Here is a 26,689-nt window from a genome sequence, read left to right as displayed (position 1 = left end):
CCAGAGAATGAGGGAGGTAGAGAGATATAGGGAAGAGATAATATCACCCAGTGCTGGGCAGATACATGGACTGTTTTTAACCTTCTAACTGCTGTAATGAATTGAGAGAGAAACAAAAAATGACTTGCATCTTGGCGAGCAGTTCTTTGGCTTGCGCTCCTTACCTTGACGGCTGTATCTATCTTCACAGGGGGACGGAATACATCAGATCAGAGAGGCGCTGAAGATCTTAGCCGAGAGGGTTTTAATCCTCGAGACTATGATCGGTATTCATGGTGAGTAGGAGGCTGGAGGCAGGGTCAGCTTTAGGCAGGGGTCAAAGGTGGGGGCTCGCACCCCCGTCACACTTGGCTCCTGGGACGGGGAGTGCGTACAGTCGCGAGCAGCCCCAGGACTCGGGCCGCTGTTTCCACCCCCTCACACGGTGCCCTTGTCACTGCTCTCTGATAGGACATTAGCTTGCAGATGTTCCACGACTTGCAGGCAGACCTTGAGCTTCTGGCTCGCAGGGTGACGCTGTTGGAGGCGATCATCTGGCCAGGTAATGACAGACATCCTCACCCACCGCTCTACTGGCCCTCTGCAAACACCCACACTGCCCTCTCTGTGTGGACCAGTACACTGTAGGCCCACAGTGTGAGAAACATGTGAAATGTATCATTGTGTTACTTAACTGCTGAACATTGATGTAGCCTCTCATAAGATGTTTTGTGGAAATGTATTGTAAAATTTCATTGAATGTGACAATCTTAATGATGGTGACACCGATTCTACCTGAATCTTTTGAATAGTAATCATGTGCTTCGTGGGTTTATGTGTACCAATGCATGTAATATAATTGTTAGTCTAGCGATGTACACTTCCTTTACAGTGAGGTCTAGCGATGAAGAAGGAAATCCCTTGAGCTTTGTGACTAATTAGTTGGTAATGTGCATGAAACGACTGGGCAGCTGGTGTCCAATCCTACTCAATGCTAACTGCGAGTTGTTGGCTTCATCAAAGCAGAGTTGTTAGGACTGGGGGAAATGTGTGCACGCGCATTGATGGATAGGGAGGCCTGGTTCCAACTCCTGTCTTTCTCCAACAGAGCCTGATCTAGGGTCTGGGGATGGTCCGTTTGGCACAGCATCCCCTAGTTTCTACAGAGATAAGCGAGCAGGTGTGCTTCCATATCGACTTGCCTCTCCCGTATCCTCGGACACCAAGGTTCGAGGGAAGTAGCCCCCCCGCTGACCCTGAGGATCACAGGCTGGGTTGACTCCCCCTCCTTTAGGTCTCTCTGGCATTCTTTGGGCTGTATCATCAGATTTAAGGTGGGGGACACCTCAGGGAAACTCCACTGATACTCCAGAATGCCCACCTCCACTGGGAACCTCAGAACCAGTATGACCCCCCCCCCCCCCCCCAATAACCAAACATTTATTTCCACATAGGCCCAGCAGCTCCCTCTGTATCCCATTTCTGTGGCTAGATAACTTAATGCAGCCTCAGGAAAATAAAGAGGTTCATGTTTGATAAAAGGAAAATCTATTTTAGAATCGTCTGTGGTGCTCATTAAGCTGGAAACAGTTCTGGACAATAAGGGTCATTTAGAGTAATCAATTAAAGAGGAATCAGATGTGAGAAAAGAGTTTGTTTTGCTTTCACAATGTGTCTGCAATCTGAAGAGATTCCATTATTTAAGTATACTGAGCATGTACAGTTTGCAGGATACAATTACACAAACAAACCTCTTCTAGTATTAATTTTGTTATACTTCTATCATATTGTTTAACTCAACGTTATGTAGTGCACTAAAAGATGAAGACATCTCTACTCACTGAAATGTTGCTAACAGTGATCTCAAGTTTTTGCCACCCCCCTCCCCTCCTTAAAATAAACACTGATGAATCTGTTTGCTAAATTCACATTGATCAGTGCAACAACAAAAATGCACAAAATGCATTGCATTTTGTTTGGTTGCATATCCATTGAAAGTCGTTAATGATGGTTCATTCTGTAAACAACCAAAAAATAATCCATGTTATAGATTAAATTACTGTTTCAGAATTCATGTATTTATTAATCCTTTGGTTTTGCATTTCAAGATCTCTTTCATAAGTGTCAACTCTTAAAACACACACACACCTCTCTCAAGCATGCAGACAGCACAGAGGAAACAGCAAAATGGTTGATGTAACTTGAACATATTTTTTACCACTACTGTGTTGGTAAATTTAAACTTGTTAAACTGTCCTGATAAAAAGACTTGATAATTGGTTTTTCATCTTATATCAAACTTGTTGTAAACTATTTAAAAATGATCAACTGTAGTTTTTTGATATGCTGATATGTGTAACTTCATTTTATATTTTGAGTGTTTTTTTTCTGTTGGTTTTGCTTGCAAATGTGTTATTGTGTTAAAAAGATAATCCTGTCTAGATGGTTGGTATAATAAAAAGATGTTCAGTGTTTTTTTTAACATGTGACCTTGTCCTCATTTCATCATAATAGTATTCATTAAACACTATTATAACTTTAATAAATGAGACATTCCCTCTCTCTGATATACAGTACATGTTATCTGCAGCTACACAAACTGTCTTCCGAACAGTGAAGTTTGCATCGATTGAGTAAGCTCACAATTGTCTTTTTTCTACAAGAATTGTGATAACAAAAAATAATTTCCAGTTAGCCCACAGGGAAAATTTAACATGGGTTAAGCTCGGCAAAACCCAAGCATATCACAGCATTATTGCAGTCTGCTTGATCACTGTGTCCTGGTCTGATGTGGCCTCAGGTCCTTTGTGGAGGCAGAGGGTTTTTCCCCTTCGACACGACCACAGCCTGCTCCCCAACACGGCCGTCGATGAGCAGGGAGATGGCGCCATCCAGCTGTTTGGAGGCTGCTAATGCCACGACAGCTTTCTCTGTGGGGAATCCCATCTTCTCCAACTGCTGGAGTCTGAGAGAGAACAGTTCAGTTATGTTATGTTTATAGACCCTTATCACAAGCATGTCTCAAATGGCTTTACAGAGCATCACACAAACATAGGTTACATACATCATATACATACAACACAACATTTTACTAGATTACATACATCGCGATACTACACAAACACAGCATGTCTTTACTGTGGGAGGAAACCGGAGCACTCGGAGGAAACCCACACAAACACAGGGACAACATGTAAACTCCACACAGAAAAGACTGGGGTGGAGATTCGAACACACAACCTTCTCAGTGCTAAGAACAACATATGTCTTTTGATAAATTGTGCAATACTTCACATCTCACTATTATAATAATGTGGAGGGTTGCGCGGCACACAATTGATATAACTGTATTTAGGGGAATCACATGAAAGAAAAACCTGTGATTACGATGAATACTAACCGAAGAGAGGAAACCGATGACTTTGGCACCTCCACTTTTGCATCAGGGTCTTCAGGAGCATCATGTAAGGAGGCTAATATCCCAGCCCTTAACATCTGCTCCTCCAGGACATCTGCCTCAGACAGTGGAGCAGATTCTTCCATTAACCAAGTAGGTACTGGCTGCACCCATGGGTGTTGATTCAAAAGAGGGGGATCCTTCATGAGTGGCCTACTGGGAGGAGCCGACTGATCCGCAGACATTGCGTGAGAAAGTGAAGTAGATCTGTAACACCAGATAAAGTTGAAATGACCAAATCTGCCATTGTCATGGTGAGTGAAAATATTCAATGAGAGCATTGATTTGAATGAGATGGTTCACACCTCTGTGAGGTAGTGTAGGTGGGCAACCTGAATCTGGTGGACGTGAGAACACACACCCAGTCAGGAATGAAGTCAAAGATTCTGGCCTGCTCCAGTTCCTGCAATATTCCAATGAAGGACAGATGATCTTTGAAATATATTAAGTAACATAAAGAGAGAGAGACTGAGGAAAGCATCACAGTATCATTGACAACGGCTTAGGTTTCATTTCAGCCTTTCTTTTGGGGGGGGGGGGGGGGGGGGGGCACACTGGATCGATTTCTGGGCAACAAATCACACTGACACACTATATGGGCATAGAAGTAGCCTAAAAACAACAGTTCCTGGTGTGAAAGTTTCGTGACCATCGTCCGCAAAATCTGTCCACAGACAGACATAAACGACTGGCAAAATACTCAAAACCACTTCCAGTGTTTCCCCTACCATTCTACAGGCCTGGCGGGCCCGGCCCCGGCCGCCAGGCCAGAAAAAAAAAAACATTCCCTTCCCCCTGCTCTCCCCAAAATCTCAATAAACCTATGGCATACTATTACTACTGGTGTTGACAGTAATAGAAGATGCCAAATCATTCAAAACAAGCATTTTGCTTTTGGGAGCATTGCGCCAGCGTGCAGCGCTGTTCCAAAACGTTGCCTGGGAAACGCACATCCCATAATACAACTGTTCACATCGCATCACATAATAAAATGATGATACTTGGGATGCCATTGCGAACATAGATGCGAACAGGTCAGCTAAAAGTTTAGCGTCGCCACAGCGAGGGCCCCCACCGTTGCGGTCGGGGTACGTTTCGAAATCCCTCCAGGCCTGAAGATTTTTCTAGGGGAAGCACTGACTTCTGTGGTAGTTCCCGCTACAATAGGTGTCTCCAGACCAGGACCACATGATTTGCCATGATGACACACACACACACACAGACTCACAAGGTGGAAACAATACCAGCCAACACTGTTTTGGCTGGTAGTGGTAATAACACTGTCACGGCATGTAACCAACGCTGTCACGCCTGGTAATAACACATCATTCATATACAGTAGGTTTGTTTTGTTTTGCGTAAAATCATAAGATGACAAGTAAGGATACAGTTGTGTCCAATGCATATGGCGCAGAAGTGTAGCAGGCCCGGCGTAGCGGGCAGCAGCAACAGACTGAGCAGCAGAAACAGCCAGGGCAGCAACCAGACAGGCACACACCTCAGCAGCCTCCTCTGCGTCACCTGGCGACACTGTGCTGTGAGCAGAGCCAGCTGCACGGCTGAGTAACCGCAGATCCGACTGGCCTCGCCCCCGCCCACACAGAGGACAAGGGTGTACAGAGGAGGTAATATGACCACGGTCAGAAAGGAGAGGGCCAGGAAGGCCACTGTGCCCCAGCGACGCTCCTGACATGGCCCAACTAGCAGCAGGAGAGCGGCATTGATGAGAAGAGAGGGCACCTCCTCATGACTGAAAGCATAAAGGAACATATCTGAGAAAGAGAAAGAGAGAGAGGTGTTATTTCCTTTGGTTACTCATGTCTTCTGTAACAAACTGACTGACAAAGAGGTGTTACAGATATGCATGTACAGCTAGGAAATTGGGTTATAATGCTGCATTTTTACCTCTGAATCTGGGGAATTCTCCACCTGGGCCCAAGCTCAAACTTGCTTGGATGCCGCCAGCATACACCAGCAGCATGAGTGTTTCCAGTGAAGCTGTTCCCAGGAAGAAACCACTGCGATTTGACCCTAACCAGAACCATACTGGGAATATACGATCAAGCATTATTATTAATAGAAATGTTGTCCTTTCAGCAGCTTGGTTGGCGAACTCATCTAGAATTCAGGTTAGACTTTAGTAGTCCCTGTCAGATACTCCCACCACTACTATAGCCTCAGCCAGGAAGGATTTATGACACCACTGTTTACATCACAATTGCTCTAGTGAGATCACTGATTACATCAAAGTTGCTAGAGTGACATCACGCGATTGCAATTTTGGTGGCGATCAAAGCACACACACCTCTCCAATTATATACTGACTAGTGCACGGTTGTCCCTTTGTAGTATGGGATTGGTTAACAAAACATGACAGTAACGCTAATTCAATTGTTGCTAACCAAATGTTACATCTTTGGTTAGCTAACGCTACATCCAGATGATCACAGCACCCTGACAAATCCTCACCGAGGTGGGACATTTACATTTTGTATTGTAACGTTACTTGCTGACTTGATTGCTATTCGAAAAATAACTCGGAGTCCTTTATACCAGGGTAACCAAATGAGTTTAAATAAGTAAATTCGCATAAAATATATCGGTTCTTTTGGAAACGCATCCAGTAACTTCCTGTTTACGTCTGGGTTCTTCTTCTTTGGCGTTTTATGGCGGTTGGCATCCGGTTTCATTACCGCCACCTACTGAATTGTATCAGCTTACCAAATTGCTCCCATGCAGAACATTGACAAGCTGGCTCATAGAAAAAAGGTTAGAATAAAACATAGAACAGAGCCATGGATAAATTATGACATTTTAAAATAAATTAAGATGAGGAATTCACTATATACGGAATACAGGAAAACAAGATATAAGATCAGTTTTGAACATTACAAGAAGGTCAGAAATGAAACAAAAAGGATGATTATGGTAGCCAAGAAGTCCTTCCTTAATGACAAGATCATGGAAAACAGACAACTAAAAAAACTGTAGAAGATTCTGAATGAGCTAGGTTGATACCAAAACTACAAATTTGTGCCTCAACATCAATGGCAAAGCTTCATCTGATAAGGCTGCAGTGGCAAATGATTTAAATTCATATTTGACAACCATTGCTAGTAAACTCGTAGATAATCTGCCTAGCCACTCTGGCACCTTTGGGCAAACTCATGTACAGAAGTTTTATGCTGACAAGGGGGTTAATGAAGATGCATTTACTCTTTCAGAAATTTCTGAATCTTGTATTGTACAAAAATTCACTGAATTGAACAACTCCAAAGCAACGGGTCCGGATGGTATACCTGCTCGTTTTTTGCGGGATGCTGCTGAAGTCATAGCTCCATGTTTAACCCACATAGTGAACCTTTCAATTAGGAGTGGAGTTTTTCCCAATGACCTTAAAAGGGCTAGAGTGATGCCGCTGTACAAAAAGGGGAGCAAACTCGACCATGGGAACTATCGTCCAGTCTCCATCTTGTGTGTTCTCTCTAAGGTCATTGAAAATATTATCCATGAACAAATTGACAGCTACCTCTCAAGCCATAACATAATTTATTAACTGCAGTCAGGTTTCAGGAAGAGGCACTCCATAGACACCTGTTTACTTTACGTAACCAATCTCACTAGAAAGGAAGTGGATGGGGGTAAAGTCTGTGGAATGGTTTTACTTGACTTACAAAAAGCATTTGGTACCGTTGTTGACCATGGTATACTGCTGCTGATGAAGCTAGTTTTGACAGCAATGCTATTAGCTGGGTGAGGTCCTACCTAACGGGTAGAATGCAAATGGTTGATGTAGGTGGAACACTCTCAGAGCCAAAGGTCACTACATGTGGGGTTCCCCAAGGCAGTGTGCTTGGCCCTTTGTTTTTCATACTTTATGTAAATTACCTTAAATCTGCTTGCGCCACTAATTTATTTTTGTATGCCGATGACTCAGCGCTCCTTGTGTCCCATAAAGATAAGGTAGTGGTAGAAGAGATTTTGAGCAAGGAGTTAGACAGAGTGTGCATCTGCTTATCAGATAATAAATTATCCCTCCACTATAGGGAAAACAGAAGCAATCCTCTTCGGCTCCAAGATCAGGCTGGGTAGACTTTTTGCTCTGGAGGTGAGGGTAGGGGATTCTGCCATCACATCGAGAGAATCTGTGAACTACCTAGGCTGCATCTTGGACAAGTCTTTATCAGGGGAGAACATGGCACTAAAGGTCCTGACCAAAGTAAACCAAAAAAACTAATTTTTAGCAAGAAAATCTCAGTTTCTTCATTCAAACACTTTGAAAAGATTAGCAGAGGCCTTAGTGCAGTGCCACTATGATTATGCTTGCTCTTCCTGGTACAGTGGCTCACCTAAACATATAAAGCACAGACTACAGACATCACAAAATAAGTTGGTCAGGACTGTGCTCAAACTTCCCCCATGTACTCATCTCAACTCGTCACATTTTGAGGGGCTGAACTGGCTACCTGTGGGTAAGAGAGTGGCTCAGATTAAGTTGGGGCTGACCTTTAAAATAAGGAAGGCTACAGTCCCTTCTTATCTGGTCAATTATTTTAGTTGGGTGTGTGAGACATAATTATTCCACTAGAGGGAGCCGGACAGATATGATTCCATACAGGTTTAGAAGCTCTATGGCAGAGGTTCTCAAATGTTTTTCAGCCAAGGACCCCTTACAAGATAGAAAATATACCAGGGACCCCCTCATTCTGATTTGTGACTTTGGGCTAAACTTAACTGTTTCCACGGTAACGTGCTTGACTTTTAAATTGATAGGTTTGTTAGATTAGAATGTAATCCATTAACCATTTTAGATTTAAAGCATACAACATTTTCTTGAACTATGAAGCTTTTGCAAAAAATATATATACGGTATATTTTATTTTTATTTTCCTGAAAACCTTTCGCGGACCCCCCTTGCAAAGTGTCCCCTGGGGGCCCCCGGACCCCCATTTGAGAACCACTGCTCTATGGGACAAAATTCATTTTTATATACATAGCCTATATATATACAGCTCTGTGGAACCAGTTACCCACTGTTTGCAAGGAACTGCCCACAGAAAGAAGCTTTAAGGCTGCAATGAAAAAGTGGTTATTGTCCACCTCCATTTGATCTATTTTGGTTGCAGATGACTCTTTATTTTTATAGGATTTTTATAGTGTTCATTTAACGATTAATTGAATTTGAGTGTAGATGCGTTGACATGTGTATATTGTACTGTTTGATGATGATTTGTGATTTGTTGTGATTTGCCTTGTATGTTCTGTTCTGTTGGGCTTATAGTAGCTCACATTATGTTCCTTGCTGTTCCCCTCACCACTCCCTTCTCTGCACCATTCCCTTTCCCACTCCCAGAGGTCCACAATGGAAATAAGCCAATTGGCTTTATTGTGTTTTTAATTGTATGTAGCCTATTCCTTTTCTGTATGCATATATTTTTTATAATTGTCAAATAAATCCAATCCAATCCAATCCAATCATATTGTCCATATTATAAGGTTAACCCAGACGACCTTCTTGTCTGAGTTGGTGCAGTCATCTGGGTTTGGAGGAGTTAATTTGGATCATAACATCCTTTATTAATATATTTCATGTTGTTGTACTCTGCCCCCCCATACCGCCCCACCAAAGTGTTGTATTCTCGCGAGATTGTCTGCCCTCTCTGAAGCACGAAGCACATTTTCACCAGGCCAGCTCACACAGCGGTTCAGTCGTTTCGCAGACGCAGAGACAGACACTAAAATGGCGACGGCTCCGGGTGAGTGCGCAATTGCAATATTTTGTCTCGATTTTGAGCGATTTCCTTATTGTAATGTGAAGAATTAATTGAACAATCTATTTGTATAAGTGATCTGTCGGATATAATCTATGTTTTTAGTTAGTATTTAACTGAACATCGCCACATAGTAAGGGCGTTAGAGCTGGGCAGTGGGCACAAGGCCTACTAGCTAGCTTAGCCTACATCTGCCGGGTGGCTTTTTCTTACATACTGTCGTCGATAATGATTGCCAAATTAGCCACGGCCTTAACAATAAATAAGCGGTGCTTTTTGAAAAATAAATTTTTCGGCAATACCTAGCTGCACCAATTAAAAAATATCGAGTTGTTGTATTAGTTTAGCTATTGTCGCCTAACGACGTGTTTGTGTGATGTGTTGCTAAGTGCTAACATTAGCGTAGCTGCTGATGGCGAAGCTCGCGCGCAAAGGGGGTATGCTTGGTTTGAGTACAACGAAGACGTTAACAATAGTTTAACTTTCTATTGCATGTGTTGTTGTTTTTTTACAGATTACAGTTCCTACAGTCAGGCCAGTGCCCAACAAGGGTAAGCATAATGAAATATTGTGACCTTGAATCAAATTTAATTCAGTGTTGGGATTTCCGGGATATCGTGGTTGTGAATTCAAGTCAGGGAGTTTCTAGGTTGCTAGATACAGTCAGTGGTTGCTAGTTAGGAAATTTGATACCGGGGAAGTCAGAATATCAATGCATTTTACACGCATAACATGAATATACAACATAACGTGATAGGTTGATTTAAGTTGTTTTTATGTATCACATATACTGTGGCATTTAGTTGTTCTACATTGTGTGGCCATCTCCCCACAGCAAGCTAAACTAATGGAAAGTGAAACCGTTCTGTTCACCACCCAGAGCTTACCTGAAAAACAACATTAACAAAGAAGGAAGACAAAACATTTCCTCTCTGCAGCCACAAAATAATAATAAATAAATAAAAATTTTGTGTTTTTACAGGTATGGGTCTTATGCTGCACCGGCTGCTCAAGGTTATGGACAGTCTGCACAGGTGAGCATTTTAGTTAGTGATTTAGATAATAGATGATTTAGACTCATTTAGGCCCGTTATGTTGGATTGTAGCATTGATTTAATTGATCAAATCAATAAAATGTACATTTCTATTTTCATACACATACGCGCAAGGATGTTAAATGAGAGCTGGAACAACATGAGTTCAAAGTGATTCGCCCACTTCTGGTATTTATTTACTGCAGGAAATTGGTGGTGTGATTCCCTGAAATACAGTAGTCTAAAAGGGGGTCAGCAGTGCTAGAGTTAAAAGCATGTTTCAACCAATAAGTTTACCTACCTTGTTGAAGTTATTGCTTTTCTTGCCAACAGCTAAATTATGCCCCTTTTCTTTCAGCAGGGTTACAGCCAGCAGAGTTACAGTCAATATGCTCAGCCTGCTGCCACTGATGCCACTTATACCCAGGCAGCACCAGCAGCTGCAGGATACACTGCACAGCAACAACAGTATGGATCCTCTTATGGGCAACCAGCAGCAGGTCAGTTACTAGATTATTAAGGGATAGTTGAGTCGTTACCAAGTAGCTCCACTTGAAGCCATATGCAAAAGGATTTAACAGGGGTAGAGGAGAAATTCCGTGTTGTTGGACACGAGAAGGTATAGCTACATCCCCCCTCAGTTGCCACAAGGAAAGAAAATAATTTCTATTCACTGGAATAGTTCGAAACGTACCCCGACCGCGACGGTGGGGGCCCTCGCTGGCGACGCTAAACAGGCAACGTTGGCCTGGCGTAGAATGGTAGGGGAAACACTGATATATATATTATACAGTATATATATATATATATATATATATATATATATATATATATATATATATATATATATACATACATATACACACACAGTGGAGACTGGAGCCTGATGCCACCACAGAGCCCACTTAGCCAATTTTAACAAAAAAAATACACTGATGACATCAGTGATGTCATAATCCCACTGTGACATCATCAGTGATGTCATAAATCCCACTGTGACATCATCAGTGATGTCATAAATCCTACTGTGACATCATCTGTGATGCTGGTCTCATCGGCCACACAGCAGCCCCGCGGCCGAGCTGCGAATGCGAGCTTCAGGGCCAGCGCGCAAGCCTAGGAATCAAGCGCGCTGTCCCTAGTAATATATATACCGGTACACACATACTTCCCCATCCCTATAATGTTAATTTTTACAGTTTGAAATGAGTTTGACCAAACCTCTCAGGCTTATTCACTCCCATTCAATTCTCCCAGGACTGGTAAAGGTATAATTGACCGTTTTCACGGGGGCCATTTTGTGTCAAAAAGGCAGGGTAAACACAGGTGGAAGCAACACACTGAGGGTTTCCAAATTCCAATCAAAAAGTTGCATCAGTATGCTAATGTCGGGTTATGAACTTATGTTTTGAAAGAAGTTCTGCTCACATTTCATGTTGATACATGCATTTGGAAAAGGAGACGAGACAGGAGATGCATCTAACTTCGATTGTCTGCTTCTGATTTCTGTTTTCCTCCCAAAAATAAAAATGTTCAACATTCTCTGTAGTTATGTGAAGACCTGCCTTCTGTCCACCTTGACCCATTCAAGCTAACAGACAAATCAACACAATATGCTTATGCCAGCTATAGTCTATAAAATTGAAAGGAAATCAAAGCTTGATTTTACACAATCCCTCTTTACTGACTGTAACTTGTAAAATATTAAGACTTTGCTTCTGATCTAATTGTTTGCATTTTCCACAGCTGGCTACCCTGCTGCCCAGGCCAGTGCTGGCTATTCCCAGTCTGCCCAGCAGGGTTATGGGGCCAGTGGATATGACAGCACTCCTGCTGCTGCTGCTCCAGCTGCTGCCCAGTCCTACGGCTCTCAGCCAGGTTACGCTGCCCAGTCTGCCTACCCTGGATATGGCCAACAGGCGGCTCCCACTACACCCCAGAGGTATGTGCCTTCCACTGTGGTTAGGCTAGGTCCCAAAGAAACAATTTGTGTATAGAACAACATGATACTATAATGGTCTTTTTTTGGTCTGTTTGTCGTTTGTCTTTCCACTACTTACAGTGCTAACAGCCAGCCAGCTAGTTACAACCAAAACAGCTATTCCCAGCCAGCAGCATATGGCCAGCAGCAGCCTGGATACCAGACTCCGCAGGGAGGCTATGGCCAGCAGCAAAGCAGCTACCAGCAGCAGCCCCCAGCGCAGCAGCAGACTCCGCCATCTGCTTACCCTCCTCAAGCTGGTTCCTATGGGCAGCCTCCGCCCAGCCAGTACAGCCAGCAAAGTGGACCGCCCAGTTACAACCAGTCCAACCATTACAGTATGTATTGGTTTTTCAACTTGCGTACAGTATTGCTGTCCTGTATTCCCCCATAATGCAGTCTAATTTTTTTTAAATCATTGTAGACATGCTCCCTTCATTGTATAGCATAATGATATTCTGGTGTTCCTTTAAAGATAATTACAGACAGGATGGCCAAGGTGGAGGTTCTGGCTACTCTGGATCAGATACTGCAAGGTACCCGGGGGCGGGAGAAGGCAGAGGGCCTGGCAGAGATGGCTTTGACCGAGGTGGAATGATGCACCGTGGGCGTGGCCGTGGCATGGGGTAAGTCCCTCTCCTTCACACTTAACCTCACTTGTATTTCCACTTACAGGTGCTGTGGCCAGGTAGAGCAGGGCTGAGGCATGTTCCCACAAAGAATAGTTTGAATAATTCAAGTTGATTTATTTGCAATTTGTACAACTTAAGTCTCCCATGATGTTTGAAGCCTATGATCAAATGTATATTAAGTTCCAGCATGGGCACCCAAATGTCTCTCAGCCCTGCCTCTGAATTGGCCAAAGGTAAGAAAAAGGTGTGTAGATAAACCTTGAACAAAGCGCTGTGCACATTCATTTTAACGGAACATCTCTTATTACTCTGCACATCATTTGATTATGGACCATTATTTAAAATATTCTTGGTAACTGATGACGATTTAGCGAGTTGCTGATCTCATGATTGGTCTGGTTAAAGTGATTGGATGAAAAGGAACAATGTTGTCTTCGCTAAATTACAATGGCTTTTCTTATAGAGAGGTTTAAACACTGGTATTGGTCTCACACTATTTCAACAGAACATTTTAAATCCGAGTACGACTTTTTGTGGTGCATTCGCATTTTTAGTAGCTCGTGGTTTTAGGGAGGGTGACGTCTTATGATTGCCATGAGGGTAAATGCAATTAGAAGTTGCTTAAATCCTAAGGATTTCATCATCATGGATTTTTTGGAAAACATACCTTTTAGTGTGTCCTGCATAGTTTTTCAGATGCATGGAGCAGACAATTCAAGGGATTTTAAAACCACAGGCCTGAAATATTTTGTCTATTACAAAGGGATTCTTTATTCTGCAGTGAGTGCAGCCATGTGATGAATATTTGGGTCTCATTTAAATAAAAAAAAAGAACAATATCTTTCCACTTGGTAAATTTGTCCCCTGTTAACGATCAAGTACCGGTACATTCATTGGTGTTATCAGTTTTTGGATTATCTTTGCCAGGCTGTGTCATTGTCAATAAGAATTTTTTCTTAACTGACCTGCCTTAAGAAATACCAAAGTTAATAAAACATAACTATTAACAGACCGATTAAGTTAATTAAATGTTGAGAGACAATGCAACGTAATGGGAGGTCTCCAGTTTAATGAGATTTTTCTACTGGCATTACCGGTACTAAGAATTTGAATCGTTAGTTTAATTCTGAAATGTGATCAAAGTTTTCCCTCACCTGAGGCCATTTTACTGGTAGTAGTTGTTGAATCTCTATATAATTTGTGGTTAATCTTTCAATATCCAATCAAGGTGAAATTCCTCATCACATTAATCAAATGAATTCAATAGAAAGGAGAATTCCTTGGGACAGATTGGTTACTGTCAACCTACATTCTCTGTTCTCTATCACCAGAAATGGTTTGACCCAACTTCAAATCAGACCCACTGATATCCTGCTCGCCTAATTAGGTATTACATTTAGAAGAGGTAGTCCCGAGAAAGCCCAGGGGTGTTTTTTGAAGGATTTGTCTATTTTCTGCTTCAGACTGGTTACCGTTACTGCTGTCAAACAGATGTTGAATCAAGAAATTCAGCCTCCCAGTTAGTTTTAACAGAGCAGCTCCTGGTTGTAAAACTTGGTGACATCACAGGTGTGTCTTATATTTCGGTATTTGATTTTGGGAGAGCTTTCATTTTAAATAATTGATCAGTCTCTGGTCAGAACAACAGCAGAATTATGAGCTCCACTAATGCAGGTGTTCCCCCTTTTTAAAAAGAGGTACAGTTCATCAAACGGAGTTTGAACATTTCTTGTTCAACAATCTTAACATATTTGGATAACAGGGTTGTGCCAAATTTTACAAAATTTTTATGGTGCAGGGAATTGCGCGCTCACACACACACACACACACACACACACACTTCAAATTCAGTATAGTCTCAATAGGTGATACAACAGTGAATATTATATTGTGTTATACAAGAACTATTACTATGCATGAATCAAGCAACTTTGCATTATTATATATTATTATTATTATTAATAATTTAAAAATGTACAAGTAGCATCTCCACATTTACAGTTTGGGGTTGCTTATTTAGTATGGAAGGGGAATATTTTGGGGTGGGTCACATAATGTCATTTTATAATGTTCAAGATGTTTGTTTTGTGATTTGGAATACAAATGTTTGATCACATTCTTTTGAGCACTTTTTAACATGCTTTGTCACATTTATACCGTACAGGTAACAGTGAGAGCCATTTAAAACCATCTATACTCTAAAAAGTACCTGTACTCGGTACAGAGCCGGCAGCTTAAGCAGCAGGAGGGAGCTTAAACAAAGATTCGGGGTCTGCCTTTATTCCAACAACTGAGGATTGTGTTATTTTTTGTAAAGCATGATGGGTTTATCTATTGGACAAGTCATTGTTTTTAATTTTTTAACCTTGGTAAGCACTGTAACATCGCCAAATAAAATCAGTTGTTTTTTTTATTTTAGAGTTGATTTATCTTAGTAAAACAATGTACAGTTGTCGTTTTATTTGTATTAATTTATTCTTTTACAAGGTGAATATGATCACCTTATCATCTTGTGAAATTTCAGATGCATTGCATTTGTTAACCTTTGTACATATCTGCTTCAGCCTTAAGTTTTGTTAGAAACCTAATGTTAGTAGTGTAAAGTTGTGTATAGGCTTGTTTCAGGTACTTTTGTACAAATGTTTGGGTTTTTGTCATGGGTAGTATTATGTATGCAATCAATGCATCTGAAATCTTTCTACTTTTGTACAAATGTTTGGGTTTTTGTCACATATTTTTCAATGGCAATGAACATGTGTTAGTCATTAATATACCTCTACTCAACTGTATCCACTACTGAAAACTGTCACTGAAATTATGGTCAGCTAGCAAAGAAATGCCATAATAGTTAATAACCCATATCCCCTCGATTGGATTGTATATTTCTCATTTTGGGGAGTTCTTAGTTGCTGTTAGGCTAGTTAGAACTGTGTTCATTACTCCCTTAATCAAGCCACTTGGTTGGAGGCGTGGAAGTGGCTGTAAAAGGGAACTCGCCTTCATATCTGCATTTATTCTTCCATAGCAGCGCTGGAGACAGAGGTGGCTTCAGTAAGCCTGGTGGTAAGTTAACGAGTATTACACTGGTTAGTCCATTCCAAACCTTAAACTTTTTGAGCAAATACGCTTCCGAGTATTGACACATGCTACATGCGGTATGCAACATATTTACATGAACACATCTGAAAATATAGGGTAATCATTTTTTGATGCCTGAGACCTTTTTTGTGGGGTACTTGGTATAATTTGTTTTTTTCAGTCACTGCTTATGGTTTGACAATGAGAGTTTTTGACGGGTTAATGACAAATTACCACTGGCAACAAAGGTGTCGGTTCTTATTTCCCTAACAAATCTCATGGACTGAATTTCTTGGTTTTTTGAGGATTTCTAACTGGTCTTAGAGGCTTCTCAAATGGCACAAAATTATTTGAAAAAGGGTTTGAGGTATTTTATTTTCCACTATCAATATTTCACTTGAGAGGGAAATGTGGTCTACCATAAGGTACCATTTTCAACTTTGCAATATGGCTGACAGTGTCTAAGGGAATGTCTGGATTATCTTTTCGTAATATTCTCAGGAGTTGTACGCTGGGCGCAAGTAGCACACTGACTTTTCTTTATCTTTTTTCTCTCCCCCCTCAATGGATGGATTAGGACCCGGTGACTCAGAGCGTCAAATGGGTACGTATATTCTTGCTATGTTGGACCTTTTTAATACGTGTAAAAAAAAATCACTTGCTAATCACTTGTTAGGAAATAACAATATAGTTACATATTTGCAGCAGTTTAATTTATTTTCTTTTTGTTTGTTTCAGGACGCCCTGAAGAGCAGGATGACTCTGAGAACAGCACAATCTACATCACAGGTTTGACTGAGGCCGCCACCCTGGAGGAGATGGCTGAATTCTTTAAGCACAGTGGAACAATCAGGGTGAGAATAGCTCTTCTCTCTCAAATTTAGATTTCTCAGCATTTAGAGTCTAAATGTTGAGGAATGTGAGCAAAACAAAGGTGGACACTGTATGTAATGATAAATTCCAATTTGTGTCTTAAGATGAACCGCAGATTGGGTCAGCCTGCCATTAACATATACACAGACAAGGATTCTGGTAAGCCCAAAGGAGATGCCACCCTGTCCTATGAGGAGCCCTTCGTTGCCAAAGCAGCAGTGGAGCATTTTGATGGTAGGTTGCATTGACTCTGCAACAGAACAGAATCCATATTATTGAAATATTTTAATAGCACCTAAGCAAATTCATTCACCTATGACTTGTAATTTGTGCATACATGTTTTAAGGCTTTTAATCTTTGTATTTGTATTTTTATAAAAGGCAAGGAGTTCCAAGGTCGAAGGCTTAAGGTGTCCATGGCACGCCGCAAGCCCATGATGGGTGGGATGAGAGGCGGAATGATGGGTCGTGGAGGTGACATGATGGGTCGTGGAGGTAAATAGTCAGCAATGTCTCTGCAGGGATGCAAACTAGTCACCTTTTCATCCCAAAATAGCACACTTGTGATTTCTCAGTGGTTTTGTCTGCCCTGGTATCGGTCAACCTTTTTGATTATCCATGAGTTTGAATCCCTAAGGACATGTTCACACTACTCTGCCCTTTGTGCCCACAAAGAAAATACTTTCCATAGCCTTTAGCTGCCCTGAGGCATTAGGTACAGTTCAATTACATTAACACACAACAGATGTATGGATACATTTATGTACTCGGGTCTCAATTACATTAACACACAACAGATGTATGGATACATTTATGTACTCGGGTCTCACTTAAAAATGAGATCTCTATCTCAATGTGAGTTAACTGATTAAATAAAGGTTATATACATGTATTGCAACAAAGACTACACCAGGTGATCTCACTGTGAAATCCTCTGGGGCCAGTTGGACCAACTGGTCTTACGACTGGTCTTAAGCTAAGCCGGTCGTAACTTTACGACCTAACAGCTACGCCGGTTGCACCAACCTATGGCTTAAAATCTGGTTGCCACAACCCCTGGAACCATTTATACAACAATTGAGTAAGTATTAACAACAATGTTTAATACAGAAGATGCATCAAATACACAGACATGGTACTACAGAGCAATACTAACTATGCCTTTTTCTCACTAATACTGGTCGTAAATATGACGCCTGGTCAGGAGGAGGCGTAAGTGCCTGTGCCTGTAAGATCTCTGGCACTCAATCGCCGCCATTTTCCCCCGGAGCTTCCACAGGAGGTGGGAGGAGGGAGGGTGTAGTGACGCACATACAGTAGTGGACTGTGAGCGTAGTGGCACAGTGACGGCGCGAGGCACATTTTGGGGCCAATCAGGGGGCATTCGCATTGCTACGACCGGCGTAGTTAAGACCAGACGTAAGCCCGGTTGGTGCAACAGGGGAAAATCCACTCTAAAAACTGGTCTTAACTAAGACCGACGTAGGAGTTACGACCAGGCATAGTTAAGACCAGTTGGTGCAACTGGCCCCAGGTGTAGTATTTGTTGCAATGAAATTATATTTGAAAATTAATTATTTGCTTTGCGTGAAGTCCTTGAAAATGAAAAAAATGTGCTTGAAAAAGTACTTCAATTTAATTTCAATAATGAGAGACTAGAAGGAAAGTACGATAGACTTTAATGATAAAACAAACAACACTTAGATTTGGCGAATGACTCCATGGTATGATGACTCTTATCACCTCCCCCCGTGATTGATACGTCTATTGAAATGTAATTGGGAACACACCTGCTTGTCTTATAAGGTATGATGGGCCGTGGAGGAGAGCGTGGGGGCTTTCCCCCACGAGGTGGTCCCCGCGGTGGAATGGGCCGAGGTGGACCTACAGGAGGCAATATGCAGCAGAGAGCTGGAGACTGGGAGTGTCCCAACCCGTAAGTATTGCTCTGTAGTACCATGTCTGTGTATTTGATGCGTCTTCTGCATTAAACATTGTTGTTAATAGTTACTCAATTGTTTTATAAATGGTTCCAGGGGTTGTGGCAACCAGAACTTTGCCTGGAGGATGGAGTGTAACCAGTGCAAAGCTCCCAAACCAGAAGGTTTAGGAGACGGCCCTCCATTTCCCCCTGCAGGTGTGGACTTGTTTCATTCTCTGTGGCATACTCCTTCATTTAAGGATAAAAAGATAAGAGTGCTCCCTAGTCACACTTTGTAAACATACTCGGTGCAGTTTAGACTCAAATCAAGTGCTGTACTTCTTTCAGGCGGTGAGCGAGGTAGAGGTGGTATGGGAATGCGCGGCGGCAGAGGTATGGACCGTGGCGGGCCAGCCGGAGGGCCGGGGGGCCCCGGAGGTTTCCGTGGAGGTTGGGGAGGTGACCGTGGCGGATTCAGAGGGCGAGGTGGAATGGACAGAGGAGGATTCCGTGGGGCCGGGCGTGGAGGACCACCCATGGACCGGATGGGTGGCAGAGGTGGAAGAGGAATGGGCCCACCAGGCAAGATGGATATGAGGTAGGGGAAAGACTCCTCAAGTGGTCCTAACATCGCTATACCAACTGTGAAGTAGTTTTATCATGACAGTTACTGTACCTTTAGGTAATGCCAGTATTGGTCACCAGGATTACTAACTGGCTAATGTTACGCTAGAACGTAGATGGCTTTGGTCCTCCACTCTGATTGTTCGAGACATGTTTAAAGCCATTAAATAAATACCCAGGAAACCCATACCTGTGACTACATAACTGTTCATTAAATATTAACATGAAAAACCAAAATGATCCCTCATCCGGGTACTTGTGTCACTCAGCAACCATCTTTAGCTACTCTCTAATAGGGCTGTCACTTTTTCCCAAAATAAAATTCGAACGAACTTTAATTGCCCGAAATCCGTTCGAATATATTCGAAGTTTTTTGGTTAATTAAAAATAAATAAATAATAATAATTCAGTCCAGCAGCCTGTTGCACCAGCTGAACGTAAGTTCTGTCTTAAGTTAGGGTGTAAAGTCCACACTAACTGCTACGTTCAAACTAGTTAGTTTGACACTAAAGTTGTGTCTTTGTTTGGTTGCACCACGGAGACGTAAGGTACATCTTAACTAGTAGACCCTAAAGTCCATACTAACCAAAATAGTGTCGCAGACAATGACGTGTACAGTATCTGTGACCAATCAGTGAAAAGCACGGTGGAAACGGTGTTTATTTACGGTTGTTTAAGTAAGTGGAGTGAAAACAGGACATGTTGCCCACCGCAAATTAGTGCTTTCATATTTCATCAACACTAATCAAATGAGAACGTTATTGAGTAACGTTCGTTTAGGTTCATATTACTGTTAACGTTTATCTGTGAGCTCTCAGTATTGTAGGCTATACCACCATCCTGCCTCACTAAATTGTTGCGGTTATTTTAATTTGTATGCAGTGCTGCAGCTTGTGGGAAACAAAAGCGTGAGTCATAAATATCAATGGGTGTAATTTATCACGGAGAGCGCGTTGCGGACGCAAAACAACGATGCGCCACGGTGCCAAGTTGCAATCCGTGCCAACTGCTATTTTACAGAGGACTTTACACCTAGTAAGACGTAGGTGTAAATTTTAAGTTCTAACTTATGCCTACGTTGTAACTATTTCACTTGGTGCAACCCAAATATTTTTAGTAGTGCGTAAACTCTGACTTAGTGAGACTTTACGTTCAAACTAGCTTACGTTTCAACTTACGCACAGCTGGTGCAACCCACTGCAGGCCACCGGGCATCAGCCCGACGTGTTAGCTTGGACGCTCACAGTCACAACACTGCCTCACAAACTTGGCTGCATCCAACTCGAGACAACTTTTCAGACCCTGGAGACAATCTTTCTCAGAAGAGACTAACGCGACAAATCTGGAGACTTTTTCTGACATGGGATTAACATTACCAGCAAGCAGCAGTTAATTTTGGTTCATAAAAAAAAAAAAAAAAATCGAACAGTCAATTTACCGTACATATCGAACACGAACCCCTCCCCCACATTCGAAGTTGCATTCGAATTTCGAATGAAAAGTGACAGCCCTACTCTCTAAGGACTTTATTTCTTAGGGTGCAAAATTATTGTTTTTTTGTCCACCAGCCAGTGAATGCTCAAATGTTACCAGCCACCAAATAGATGACTTTTTCATATATATATTTAAAGCAAATACAATTGAATTAACCAATTTATTCTCAAATAAAGTCCTGATAAATAAAGTCATGATTGTTGACTGTCGTCTTGTCCTTCCCCAGGGACCATCGCGGGGAACGCAGAGAGCGACCCTACTGAACAACGTCATGAGTTTTCTTCTTCCGGAATTTGATTTTTAAGAAGTTTTAATTTATGATTCCATGTATCAATGGTTATAGAACTGCTTTTGAATATCCTGGTTTTGTTCAGCTCATAAATGTTTCTAGTTATTTTTTTAATTTGTTACCCTGGGTATCATACTTTATCTTCTCATCTTGTTCATGTTTTTTCTTTCTGCTTTTGATTTTTTTCTAAATGCAGATTAGTTTTGACAGTGTATTGTAAAATGCAAGGTTTTTCATTTTGTATTGTAATTTGCCTCATTCCCCAACACTGAAACTATGTAACAGCAAATTTGGGAAATAAAAATTACCGATTTGATGGTTTTGAAGTAGAGACTCTTACATTTTTACAACATTTTACTAGTAGTCATGGTGTGCGAGTAGTCAAGGAAAAAAATCTGGATGCACAGTCCCTCGATAAGTTATTGGTTTCTGCAGTCATCTTTTAGAAGCTATGCTACGAACACATTCATCATTCAAGATCACAAATGTTGATTCTATCATGATTATTTTTTTAATGTTTTCATGTCAGCAGTATGTGCAGGCATACATTTCTTTGTATTATTTGAGTAGTGTGTGCTCGATAGGGATGAATTTGAAATCTGCAGGGTTCCCACAGGTCCTTGAAAGAAAAAAAAGACCTTGAAAGTTTTTGAAAAAGATAGTCATTGAAAGTGCTAGGATATATATATATATATATATATAGCATGAATAGAAATTGAAGTCTTGATATTTTTCACATTCAAGCCTCTTTTTTGGGTGGGTGGGTGGACTTCCAAAAAGCCTGCTAGTTTTCGTTACAGAAATTCTCAGTCTTGTAACTAATTAATCTTGATCCGTGTCTCAAACTATGCCATGTTTCCTCCTTGAATTTGAGGGAATTGGACCCCGGAAGTCCTTGATTTTTATGTAATTAGTGATTGTAATAGGGTTTTATTGTTATTTCTAGGGAGATCTGCTCACTGCAGCTGTGAAGAAATTAAGAGTACAAATGATAAGTGAACAATGGTTAGACATGATGACGATGCAACATGATGCAAATAAATCTACCTTATGTATAATGAACAAGTGGGTTCAGGGTCAGACTGGTGATGGAGCCCATCTAAGTAAGCCTACAAGCCTGCCATAGAGTCCTTATTATAGAATACTTGTGTACCCAATATCAAGTTGTGCTCTGATGTAATTAAATGTGTCATGGGGTGGAGCTTCATTCAAATTGCTGTCCTGTGAAAAACCCTTCTAACTCCAATTTTGGTGATTTTCATGCTCCTCAGAGGGTTGAGAAAATGTCTCCCACCTCTATGAATCCGAAAGAAAATCTACAGGATAAAGTACAAAATGATCTTAATTCCTGGAAAGTTTACATTTAGGAGTTAGTTTTCACCTGAGAGCAACATACCACACCAGTGTTTTAGTATAGTGGTTCTCAAACTGTTTTGGCTTCAGTACCCCCTTTCCCTGATTTCTGAACCCTTTACCCGACTACATTTTGCTTAGGACACAGCAAGACAAAAATATAGCTATGATGCAATGAATGAATGATAACCCACCTTTTGAAGAATATAACATTACAAATAAGAAATTGAGTGAAAGTTGCAATTAGTGCCTCCGAGACTTGACTCCTTGAGACTTGTCTTGGACTCGAGCTCAAAGACTTGAGACTTGACTTGGACTTGCAAAGAATTACTTGTGAGCATCTCTGCATCCAGACCACTTGGTCAGTTGAGGAGAGTAGTGCATGGCTCTGCTCTGGATGTCTGACTTCCGAAAGTACAAAACTCTTTCTTTTTATTTCCCCTAGTTAGTAGGATAAAGAGAGGCTGATTTGTATTGGATTCAGTATTACAGATACTGGTATTTTATTGTATTTGACATAGACTGTATTAAGTAATAGAGGGTATTTGAGCCCTGTACTCAGTTCAGTCGATCTAGTAATTGGCCTCAAGGTGGCACTGTTTACAATATGTTTCACAGGCAAGACTGGATAAGTCTGAATATGCTGTCTTCAGGGCTTTACTTTTGAATTAGTCAATGCAACCTTAATCAGTGTTCTGTCGTAACGCCTTGACAACGATGGTTAAGTATTCTCTGCCATTTATAACATTTTCAAAACTGATGAAGCTTGCTTAAATTGCAAGAGTAAAATAATTGAGAATATGTGCAACTGTTATAACAATACTATAGACAACTGACTGAAATGCAGAATGAACTTAATTTTTATATTGTGGCATCAGTTCTGAATCATAAAAGGTACTTTTTTTTGCCAGAAAATCACAGTGATCTTTAACATCTTTACCATCATAAATCGTTGCAGGCTCAGGCCTTCATAGCTACTCTCATTTCTGGCTTTGGGAGAGAATAGTTCATGTTCACAAATTGGATGGAAAGTTGAAAGGACTGTCCTAGACCATATAATTTCTTAAATACAGCAGCATTCCCCTTTAAGGCAATCAAGTTGAATGAAGGAATGTTATTAATCACAGATGTCAACACTTGGCACGTTTCATTCATTCAAGCATCTGTTAAACATATGGTTATTAAGGCGTTCTTACAGCCGTTTGATGTCATCTCTTGCAAATTATTTTAATACACCTACAAGGTTACCACTTATATAATCCTGCTTAAGTTTCTGTTTGAACTAATCTGTGGTGACATTGAAGGTTCCATCCTTCACAGCATCTTCTAAGTATCTTCTTATGACTAAATATTGAAGGTTTGCATCAGATTTCTCAGCATCTGCTTTGCTGTGGCAGAGAGCAATTATAACAGCATCCTTCATATCTTTATGTTTCTGTGCTAGACTGGAAAAAAAACATGAAGCTGAATCATATTGACATAGTGAGTAAAGTGATTGCCTTTCACCCAAAGGACGCAGGTTCATCCCACAGAAAGAAATACATGGGATACCAACTTAAAGGGCCAGATCCAAAATACATATTTTTCCTCTCACCTGTAGTGCTATTTCTCCATCTACATCATTTTGGGATAGTTGCCTGAGTTTTGGAGATAGCTGCAGAGATGTCTGCTTTCTCTTCAATACAATGGAACTGGATGGCACTCGGCTTGTGGTGCTCAAAGCACCACAAAAAATCTCAACAGCATTGTCTCTTTCCAGAAATCATGACCCAGTTACTCAAGATAATGCACAGACTTTGTTGTGAGCAGTTTCATGTAGGGACTACCGTATTTTCTTTTGCAGTCTCATGTAGGAACTAGCTAGCATCTAGTGGGTGTAGTTGGGTCAAAATAAAATAGTTCCTCCATGAAACTGCTCATAACAAGGTCTGTGGATTATCTTGAGTAACGGGGTCGTGATTTCTGGAAAGAGACATTGCTGTTGAGTTTATCAAATGTATTTCTTTGGCACTTTGAGCACCACAAGCCGAGTGCCATCCAGTTCCATTGTATTGGAGAGAAGGCAGAAACCCTGCTTCTGATATCTCCAAAACTCAGGCAACTAGCACAAAACAATAGAGATGGATAAATAGCACTACAGGTGAGAGGGAATATATGTATTTTGGATTTTAGGGTGAGCTGTTCCTTTATACTTGGTTATTATAAGGAGCCACATTGTCATTATGTTCACCTAACACCACAATTCTGTACATTAGTCTCACTTGGCCCAGTCTTGTTATTGATATGCTACAAAGTGCCCCCCCCCCACACACACACACTGAAGCCCCTCTGGGGAAACAGTCACAGCTGACATCATTAAGTGGTCTCTCCATTTGTGGCCAGTTGCTCATGTTGGATTAATAGAGTGATGATGTCTCTCTCTCTCTCTCTCTCTCTCTCTCTCTGACACATAAAAGCTGATTCACCCAGGCCCAGAAAATGATCTCACCGACCTTCTCTCTCTCTCGCTGCCTCGTCTCTCTTTCTCTCTCTCTTCCACCCTCCCTCCCTTCTTCCCTCTCTTTCTTAAACAGACACATGCCTCTTTTTAAATGAAAACAAGCCGTCCCCTCTTGGCAGCGGGCCTGCTGCTGAAATTCAAACAATTGTTCATGAGCAGCTCCAATAGAGTGGAAGAGTACAGATTTACAGGCTGTTTGTTAGGGAGGGGAAACAACCTGGTGGGGAAACATTGTTTTAAAGCTCCAAACAAGTTGTCCCGAGGTTTTCAAACGCACCTCATTCCATTGTGACCTGAAATTCAGATGTATTTTACATAAATGTTGATCAACTATCCAAACATAGGGTAAGCAAAAGTTGTAACCTCTTGTTAAGGCGTCAGACAACCAAGAACACTGTCACTGTAATTTCTTGCAGCTTTTGGCTTTGGAAACAATATGAAGAGACAATTCAACACATTTTAGACTATTTTCCTGACTATTTAACACTGCAAAAGCAACAACACATCTAGATATTACTGCACCACCCTAAAATAGTATAATAATTGTCTAGTCTAGTCTCCCCTGTCTTAGGGCCCCATTCAGTTTGGGGCGCCCTAAAAGTAGTCCTGCCCCATGCACACTAGCAAGCGCCCCTGATTGTCATGTGTGCAACAAAGATCCATTTTCCTATCATGCTGCATCCAGTCATGCATTCTTGAATGGGCTACTTTGTCACACACTTTTAAGGCCTGCTTGGGTAGACTGCCATCTCTACAAACCGATTCATCTGAATATTGACTTTTAGACAAGGTAGGAACTTCACTGACATGCAAGCGTGTCTTTTTCATCTTGTCATTTAATCGCCTGTGCTGTCTAGTAGGAAGTTGGTCGTAGGCTATAATACCCTGTACCGTGGTGTTGCAACAGTGTTGAGGTATGGCTGTAGGCTATATGTCACTTTATATGGCACAGGTTAGAAACCCATATACCTACATGGCTGTAGGCTATGTCACTTTATATGGCACAGGTTAGAAACCCATTAGAGACTATAGGCTACCTATACCGACTTGTTTTAGGCTAAAAGCTACTTGTGTGTAGGCTGTAGAGTAGACCTATATATCACTGGTAACAATTTACAATAAGGGTAACTAAATTAAGGGTTAATTAATGCTTATTTTAACTAACCCTTAATTAACAGTTAACTAATGTGTCTAGTTGTCATTTACTATTTGTGTTCATGTTAAAGGTAATAATTAATGTATTCATAATAGTTTATTTAGGTTATAAGGGTAGGGTTAGTTATTAATGGTTACCGTAGTTAATAAACATTAACTAATACTTATAATTGTTAAGTTAAGTGTTACCATGTCACTATAGCCTAATTGATGTGGTGGCAAATGAAAAGTTGGGTAGTTGGTCAAGTAGCACAGCCACCAATAGCCTATGAACAAAATCAATTATGATGTGCATGATTTATATAAGTAGGCTATAGACTGCTTTTTGTAGCTAATAGTCTTAGTCTATGAATTTGTCATAACGCAATTGATCTTTGCCCTCTATACATCCTTGATTATTAGGCCTACTGGAGTTAATTGCTCTAATAGATTATTTATATCCTAATTCTAAAATGATTTTAAGATTATTACCTTGTTAGGGGAAAATGGGCGTGTAAATAATAGGCCCTATAGGCTATCTATATCGACATGTCTGTCGGTAAACGGGG

General features: G+C 41.1%; 3 protein-coding genes across 7 annotated transcripts in view; 2 read left to right on the top strand and 1 right to left on the bottom strand.

The window, feature by feature from the left end:
- emid1 (EMI domain containing 1) overlaps window positions 1–2,461 on the top strand; it is a gene marked incomplete at its 5' end in the record, with an annotated part of 69,557 nt that extends 67,096 nt beyond the window's left edge. The window contains 2 exons of one of the 2 annotated variants that reach the window (XM_083643820.1): window positions 451–541; window positions 1,088–2,461. In XM_083643820.1, coding sequence (XP_083499946.1) covers window positions 451–541; window positions 1,088–1,221 — 225 coding nt within the window. In that variant the 3' untranslated portion in view covers window positions 1,222–2,461. Of the gene's footprint in view, window positions 1–190; window positions 276–450; window positions 542–1,087 lie in introns of both variants that reach the window. The other variant, XM_083643821.1, reaches the window with a different exon arrangement.
- A 118-nt stretch (window positions 2,462–2,579) lies between these two features.
- Window positions 2,580–6,033, bottom strand: rhbdd3 (rhomboid domain containing 3). The gene is made up of 5 exons (XM_083643823.1): window positions 5,342–6,033; window positions 4,825–5,208; window positions 3,742–3,868; window positions 3,380–3,643; window positions 2,580–2,944 (listed from the first exon to the last, which is right to left on the bottom strand). Exons 1-5 carry the CDS (start codon window positions 5,502–5,504, stop codon window positions 2,776–2,778), a joined length of 1,107 nt encoding a protein of 368 aa, XP_083499949.1. The 5' UTR covers window positions 5,505–6,033; the 3' UTR covers window positions 2,580–2,775.
- Window positions 6,034–9,133: 3,100 nt separating this feature from the next.
- Window positions 9,134–21,454, top strand: ewsr1b (EWS RNA-binding protein 1b). Of its 4 annotated transcripts, none has more exons than XM_083644800.1 (16): window positions 9,134–9,192; window positions 9,722–9,758; window positions 10,190–10,241; window positions 10,603–10,741; window positions 11,988–12,183; window positions 12,304–12,560; window positions 12,698–12,848; window positions 15,880–15,917; window positions 16,510–16,536; window positions 16,671–16,786; window positions 16,910–17,039; window positions 17,187–17,300; window positions 18,612–18,741; window positions 18,842–18,942; window positions 19,075–19,324; window positions 21,071–21,454. In XM_083644800.1, the coding sequence occupies exons 1-16, from the start codon at window positions 9,177–9,179 to the stop codon at window positions 21,105–21,107; spliced, it is 1,791 nt and encodes a 596-aa protein (XP_083500926.1). In that variant the 5' UTR covers window positions 9,134–9,176; the 3' UTR covers window positions 21,108–21,454. The 4 variants fall into 4 exon arrangements, with proteins under 4 accessions (XP_083500926.1, XP_083500925.1, XP_083500924.1 ...); XM_083644799.1 differs by having other exon boundaries at window positions 10,600–10,741; window positions 15,883–15,917; XM_083644798.1 differs by having other exon boundaries at window positions 10,600–10,741.
- The last annotated feature ends 5,235 nt before the right edge of the window (window positions 21,455–26,689 follow it).

Source organism: Poromitra crassiceps (genome assembly GCF_964638095.1).
Source record: "Poromitra crassiceps genome assembly, chromosome: 10".
Taxonomy (NCBI): Eukaryota; Metazoa; Chordata; class Actinopteri; order Beryciformes; family Melamphaidae; genus Poromitra; species Poromitra crassiceps.
The sequence above is the reverse complement of the archived record's forward strand: the minus strand, read 5'-3'. Positions and strand labels throughout refer to the sequence as shown.